Source organism: Molothrus aeneus, chromosome Z (assembly GCF_037042795.1).
Source record: "Molothrus aeneus isolate 106 chromosome Z, BPBGC_Maene_1.0, whole genome shotgun sequence".
Classification (NCBI taxonomy): Eukaryota; Metazoa; Chordata; class Aves; order Passeriformes; family Icteridae; genus Molothrus; species Molothrus aeneus.
This window is the reverse complement of record NC_089680.1, coordinates 20,048,840-20,056,054: the sequence shown is the minus strand read 5'-3', so window position 1 is coordinate 20,056,054 and position 7,215 is coordinate 20,048,840. Positions and strand designations below refer to the sequence as shown.

The 7,215-nt window shown below is 45.1% G+C and overlaps 1 protein-coding gene across 3 annotated transcripts in view; it reads left to right on the top strand.

The window, feature by feature from the left end:
• Positions 1 to 610: 610 nt before the first annotated feature.
• LOC136568635 (transducin-like enhancer protein 4) overlaps positions 611 to 7,215 on the top strand; it is a 97,818-nt gene continuing 91,213 nt past the window's right edge. For 2 of the 3 annotated variants that reach the window (XM_066568728.1, XM_066568727.1), the window contains exons 1-4: positions 612 to 743; positions 1,164 to 1,261; positions 2,376 to 2,439; positions 3,814 to 3,858. In XM_066568728.1, the coding sequence (XP_066424825.1) occupies positions 699 to 743; positions 1,164 to 1,261; positions 2,376 to 2,439; positions 3,814 to 3,858 (252 nt within the window). In that variant the 5' untranslated portion in view covers positions 612 to 698. Of the gene's footprint in view, positions 744 to 1,163; positions 1,262 to 2,375; positions 2,440 to 3,813; positions 3,859 to 7,215 lie in introns of all 3 variants that reach the window. The other variant, XM_066568729.1, reaches the window with a different exon arrangement.

Genomic DNA, 7,215 nt, shown 5'->3' with positions numbered 1-7,215 from the left:
GAGGGAAAAAGAGAAAAAAAAAAAAAAGACATAAATAAAGCTGCCCAGACCGTACCGTATTTTTTAATCTTTCTCGCTCTTTAAATTTTTTTTCAATTAAAAAAAAAAACAACAAAAGGCGGTCGAGCAGCACTAGCGGGGGAGATGCGGTGCGGGCGGTAGCAGCGAAGACCGGACCGCCGCACAAAAGGGCACCGCACCGCACGCACCCCCGCCGCGGCAGCGGAGCAGCCGCCTGACCGCCGCAGCCACCGTCCCCGCCGGGGCTCCGCGCTCCGCTTCGCCCGGCGCCGGGAGAGCCGCCGGCAGCAGCAGTAAAAGTTTTCAGGAAGGGAGGAAAACTGCCGGCGGGGGGAATCTCCGGTGGAGCGCGCGCCGGCGCCGGCAGAGGGGCTTTCCCCGCCCTCCTCCACCTCGCCCTCCGCCGCACGGGGCTCGTAGCCCGCCGGAGCCCGTGGAGCGGCGGCGGAGCTCGGGAGAACCGGCCGGCGTCGCCCGCTGACCGCCCCCGGGGGATGTGGCAGCGGCCCCCGAGCGTCTCGGACGCCGCCGCCGCCGTCGCGCCTCGCTGCTGCCGGCGGTGCCCCGCCAGCCCTGGGGCGGCGGGGCCGGGGCGTCCCTGCCCGCCGTCTCCGCCGCCGCGCCTGCAGCCCTGATCCCCGCCGCTCCGGCCGCCAGCGCCCCCCGAAGCGGCGTGGATGATCCGCGACCTGAGCAAGATGTACCCGCAGACCCGGCACCCGGTGAGTGGCGGCGGCGGCCCCGCGGGCAGCGCTCAGGCGTGGGCACCGCGGAGTTGTAGCCATTTTCTTATTGTTGTCCGCCGCGTCGCCGTCGCCTCCCGGGGTCGGAGTTGGCTTGTTTGAGTTGCCCTCACCCGGTGCGCGGCGGTCCCGGCGCCAGCCCCGCGTCCCGCGGCTGCCGCCGGTGCGGAGGGTCCGAGCGGGCACCTCTTCCAGCTGCGGTCCCGCACCGCCGGCGGACACGTCGGGGCAGCATCTCGGGGCGTTTGGGGCATCGCGCCTCCGCCCGCGGACGAGCGCTGGGGCGCTGCGCCTCGGCGGAGCCCCGGTGCGAGGACCGCGTTGGGGGACGGCGGCGGGCGGGAGGTGGTGACCGGATGAGAGGGGGCGATTAAAAGACCTGATGTTCCTTGCTTGCAGGCTCCTCACCAGCCAGCTCAGCCCTTTAAATTCACCATTTCAGAATCCTGCGATCGGATTAAGGAGGAGTTTCAGTTTTTGCAGGCTCAGTACCACAGGTAAGACTGCCTACTTTGCCCGAACCGCGCGCAGTCTTTCCTCTCGCCGTTTTCCGCGCCGCGCCCGGAGGGGCGGCGGGGCGGGGGCCCGGGACCCCTGGCGGAACCGGGAGCGGGGCGGACCCACCCCAGCCAGGCGCTCCTGGCCGGCTCCTCCACATCCCGCTCTGCTCCCGGCCCTGGGGACGAGGGGCTCCTATGGGCCCCGAGCCGAGCGGATTTTCTTGTTTTCCGCGCGTTCCGTTTTTGTTCATGTTCTTTTTTTTTCTTTTCTTTTGTTTCTTTTGGTCTTTTTGTTTACTTTTGGGTGCGGAGTGGGGGAGGGCGAGTGTTGATAGAAAAATATGTGTCTGGTTGGACTCGTCCTCTGCTTTTCTTCGAAATGCCGCTCAGGACAGGCATCTTGTCTTGGCTCGGCCCCCTCGCACCTTTCATTGACATGTCAAGTGCTGATAACCTGGAAGTGAGGCGGCGAGCTGTTTCATTATCCTTAGGTGGAACAGCGCTGTGTCCTCAAAGTGACAAGTGACTTCTGGCAGGATTGTTTAGCGGGCTTCTGAAAACCAAATAAACACTGGAAGCGTTAGTATTTACCACGGTATTAATTAAATTACAAGCAGTATTCTACTTGCAGTTCCGTCATCAGTAACAGCAAAGAGCAAAAATTCAAATCCACAAGTTTTTCTTCTTGAAGCGGTAATGTGCATGGGATTCTTCTGTGGGTTGAGAAAAAGAAAGATGTGTTTCTAAAACACCTAAATAAAAACTCTGAAACCCAAATTACGTTTTTGTTAGTAGCTTCTCCAGCTAAACTGTTAAAGATATGACCCCCTGCATGCTTCTTAAACCAGCATCAGTGTTTAGTTTTTTTGTCAGAAAAATAATTTTCTTTGTATACCACATGTGTGTCTGCAGTTCTTTTAGGAGATGAGGATGCTGCATGGTATCCTTTGAAAATGGAAAAGTACAAACCTCCATCCTAAACTCCCAAGCAAGAACTGGAATATGCATTTATGTTTGGGTAGTGGAGAAAAGGGGAGCAGCTGGTGCTCAAGAGAATGTCACTTTAGTGTTATGAAGTACCCATGCTTTTTCCTTTTTGTGTCTTGAACAGTTTAAAGCTAGAATGTGAAAAACTGGCCAGTGAGAAGACAGAGATGCAGCGACATTATGTCATGGTAAGCAAGCTGCATAACAAATTCAAAATGTCTATTAGCCTGGTATACCGAGACTGACATACATTCGGATTGCTGGAGGCAAACAGGAAGATTGTAGTAGCACTGCTGTTGTTGAGGTTGCATCAGTGCTTCCATTATAAATCAGTAGTTTCTGGGGTCTTTTAACTTCTTTGCAGTGGTCAGTATCTGTGTGAAACTGGCTTTTTAATCTTTTAAGCAATTGAGCATGTTTCTTCCAAATGCTAGTAAATCACTTGTCAGCCCTTTCAAGCTGTGTGCAACTTCCATAGTGCACCTGGGGATGATGTTTTCACTTTTGCTGACTTTTCCCAGTGGTCATATTTCTGTAAAATGGTTCTGGATAGTATTTTTTTCTGTGATGGCAGTAAGACAAAATTGTACCTAAGTGCATGCAAATCCAAAGTCTGCTTTCTAGAAGAACTGTTGCTCTTTGGCAGCTGAATCATTGTTTCATTAAATTGAGAATGTCAGTGATCTCAGCTGTGAAAGGGATTTCCTCAGTTGTTGTGGTCTGCCTGGTTAAATTATGTGCATAGAAAGACATTTCTAAACAGGTAATTGTGTGATGGATCCTGATAACTCTAGAGGAACTCTTGATATCTCTCCTCTTGTATATCTCTGAGGGATTAGCCATTTTCCATATGCACAAGACAAGTAATACTCTTGTATACACAGAAAGAGTAAATAACCTTGAAAAAATCTTAAGGGAGAGCACAAGCAAATTGTAAGGCTCGCAGTTGTCATTTTAATGCCTGATATGCCTAAGTCTTGGAGATTGTTTGGTATTAACATTGCACACTGAAAAGAGTTCCTTGCAGTACTGGGGCACAGGAGGATGCACTTAGTTTGGTGTGTCTGCTCTGGCCCTGAATTTCCATGCTCTCTCCTTTTTTTTTTAATACCTGCCATTTAATTACAGGAATTTTTTGTGGGTTTTTTTTTTTAATTTAAAATATGGAATCGGTCTGTTAGATATTGATGATTTATATGTTTATATGCTTGAAGCACTTTGGGTGTTTTTTTTGGCATGTTTTATGTATGCTAGTGAATAGAATCTTCATAATTTTCTGCTTTTAATCCTTGATTCTGCTTGTGATTATTTTTCATTATTTTGCTGTCTGTTTTTGCCTTATTTTACAGCTGTTCTTTGTAAATGTGACATGAAACAATGTAGATAAAGCAAAAAACAAAGTTTATTCTGAAACACACTCTTTGCAATTCCAGGAACTCTTCAAGGCAAATTAATGTGTGTAGGTTTGTATGTCTTTGTACAGATGATGTTTCAGTCAAAGTGAATTCCAAAATAGTTTTCACAATTGCAAAGTCTAATAGAGTAATTTTCTTTTTTCTTAGTATTACGAGATGTCCTATGGGCTGAATATAGAGATGCATAAACAGGTAGGTAAAGAATTACTTTTGTTGTAAGAATGCTCTGTATAATTTCTCCCATCAATCTTAAAACACACATATTCTGTGTGACTTGCCTTAATTGCATACATGACTGCATCAGAAATTTTTTTCTTCACCTGACCCTGAATCTTCTGCCTTACGTTTGGTATGCAGACTCTTTGTAGGTTATGGTCTTGTCTGCCAGTTGTGCATTATTTGCTTGACTTTCCATATGCAATTTTTGCACTTGCAGGCATTCCTATACTTCACAGGGAGAGTGTCTGTGAGGATGGGTGGGTTTGTGGGCTGTATCTTCTTTACTGTCTGGTCTCAAACCCTTGGGGTTTATTGTTTGGGATATATGTATTAGGAAGGGGAGCATGTGTGGAAAAAACTGGATTTTTTGGTTAACCTAGGGTGATTTAAGCTGGAGCTACAAATGCTATTGATGTTACAGCTATGTTAATATTTCCCTCCAGCTGCTTACTTGGACTTCTGTCCAGAACTAGTGTGCTAGCATCTCAAACACAAAGGAGTAAATGAGCTTTCTGTGATGGTGTAAGCATAGAATCATAAAATGCTTTGGGCTGGAGGGGACCTTAAATATCATCTGGTTCCACCCAACCCTGCCATGGGCAGGGCACCTTCCACTAGATCAGGCTGCTCAAAGCTCTATCCAGCCTGGCCTTGAACGTTTTCAGGAATGGGGCATCGTCAGCCTCCCTGTTCCAGTGCCTCCCCATCTTCACAGTAAAGAATTTATCATTTATCAATTTTATCAAAAAAGATACTGGATATTAGGAATTTTGGGTTGCAGTATAAGCAGATTTGTCCCTACTATTTTAGATTTTAATATTAGCATAATGCTTGAGTGTGGTCTAAAGATCCCCACTTGTTACTAATATCATAGCTATCATAATATCTAAACTAAACCTGCCCTGTTTTCAGTTTAAGGCCATTTCCCTTTGTCCTATCACTACATGCTCTTGTCGAAGGCCCTTTAGAGCTGTCTTGTAGGCCCCCTCTAGATACTGGAAAACTGCTATCGGTTCTGTGCCTTGAACTCTAGCACTTAGGCCAAGATTAGGAAGCAATTACTCAGCTAGAGCATGCTAATGTAAATTAGAGTTTCTTATTTGATAATGTACACTTTTTAACCTCCTCTAGAGGAGAAGAAATTGAACATCTGACCTCTTTTCCAGTGAGAGAACTTTTTATGTAGTGGAGTTTAATACTGACAACTCATTTTAGCAAATGGTTGAGCAATTTGCCAGCGTTGCTGGGGAGCGTAAACTGCAGAAATAAAGAAATGATTGGATGGGAAAAGAAAGATCACCTGAAAATTGGTTTGTATGTGCTTCTGTTCAGTTAGGGATTTGGAATTTCTCTGGGTTTGGAAATAGGATTTCTTTATCTTGTTGATCTTTATCAGCAGACTTTGAACTCAAAAGTTTTTTCATGTTATTTATTATATTTTGTATTCCATTAGCACATCAATGCCACAGAACTGATTAGGGCCATTTTTGCTAGATGGCATACATACGAACACACTGGGATTTCCCTCCTCAAAGCATTTGCAGCTACATTTTGCATTCTACAGCTCCAAACTTATGGAACCCTGTACATACAAGTTATTTTTCAGACATTCATAGGTCTTTTGAATTCTGTGGGTCCTTCTCACAGGTAACGTTAAGACTCAACAAATGGCTGACAGGAAAAGGCAGTGATTGCAGAGATCAGATTGTATGCACATGCTGACTCTCTGGACCTGATCCTTGTTGTGTGTGCTGGTGGAAAGATTGGTCACTGAATCTAAGAGGTGCTGGATCTGTTCTCAAATGAATATCCAGATTGTTTCAGGTCCCATTAGAGTAAAACAAAAAAACAAAATAAAACCAAACAAATCCTCAATCAGTAAAGCTGTAGATATGGAAACAATTCACACAGACCAGAGTCTTTACAGGCCACCTACGTAGCAAATTCTTACAGGCGTTTTAAAGCTAGTATTGCAGTCAAACTTGTTTATATTTCTAGATACCCCATTTTTACAGCGGTGCTTTAGACTTACACTGACAGCACAAAATTCTTTGCAACAAAGTCAGCTTGCAAGTGCAATGTGTAATGGAAATATATTAAGCAAGGGGGAAAAAAAACACAGCAAAAGACTTTTAACTTTAAATTTCTAAATGTTTTACTTCAGAAATTTTATACATTTATGGTGATGGAGTCGTCAGTGATACTCTGCAGAAATTAAGTACTTGGTGACAACTAAGTGTGGGGATTACAAAGCACTGGGTTTTAATTGAACACCTTTTTCCATCACCATTAATTTTATTCAAGTTTTAAGTATTGTACTCTCATGCAAAACACTGAAATATTTTGTCAGACGATGAATCAAATTAGTTGCGGCTAAGAAACTTGCTCACTCACATTCTTAAAACTGATATCAATTTCCTGTCTTTCATATCTCCCTTTCTATTGACACAGTGTTGTATTTTTCCTTTTTCCTCTTGCCTCAGCAAATGCAACATATTACCATTTTCCATTATGATCATGGTATTACGGTCCCGTTTGATATTTGTATAGATGGCATTGATTGCTTCATTCACTGTCTGTGAAGCTGTTTTAGTCTACCACCTTAAGTTCCCTTTTCCTCCTCTCCCATCTTTGAATTTCACTCGGCTGAAATTGAGCGATTCACCCTTTTTTATTTTCCTTCTCCCTTGCCCCACCAGCTTTCTAAATTCAATCATATAAAAAATCCTAAGGGCAGTTTATCACATTATGAAATACAGACAGCCCTGCAAACCACCTACTTATTATATTTTCTTTCTTTTTTTCACTTTAGCACAAAGGCATATCAGTCTTTATTTGTTTTTCTGGGCAGACAGCCTTGGTTCCTCTCGGGTTCTTTTCCAGATGTACTCAATGGATGCCCTTGTAATGGAAAGCAGGCAATAATGCGGTGAAGTTGCCCTTCGGCGTAATTGGGCCTAGTTCTCAAGATCAGGTTAGGCTTATTCACTTATTAGATTTGCGTCTCAAAGGGTTCAAGAGCAGGACTCCCTGGAGTCCTTGGAAGTACCCTAGTAATTGGTGGCCCTGATATTTGAAACCTTTGTGTATTTTTCTGTTAAAGCTTCTGTTCTTCTTGGCTGCTTCCAGCCACAGAGTATTTATTTTTAGAGAAATTTTTCACTGGAACAGAAAATGATGTGTGATAGAGTCATGACTCTGTGACTTAGCAAATTGATAAAAGGATAAACGTGCAGAAAGCAGTAGTAGTGAGTGTGCCTGTGTGGCTGGGGGCATAGAGGGGGGAAGAGCATCTCTTTTCCCACCCCTTGTGTGATGCTCATCATCAGT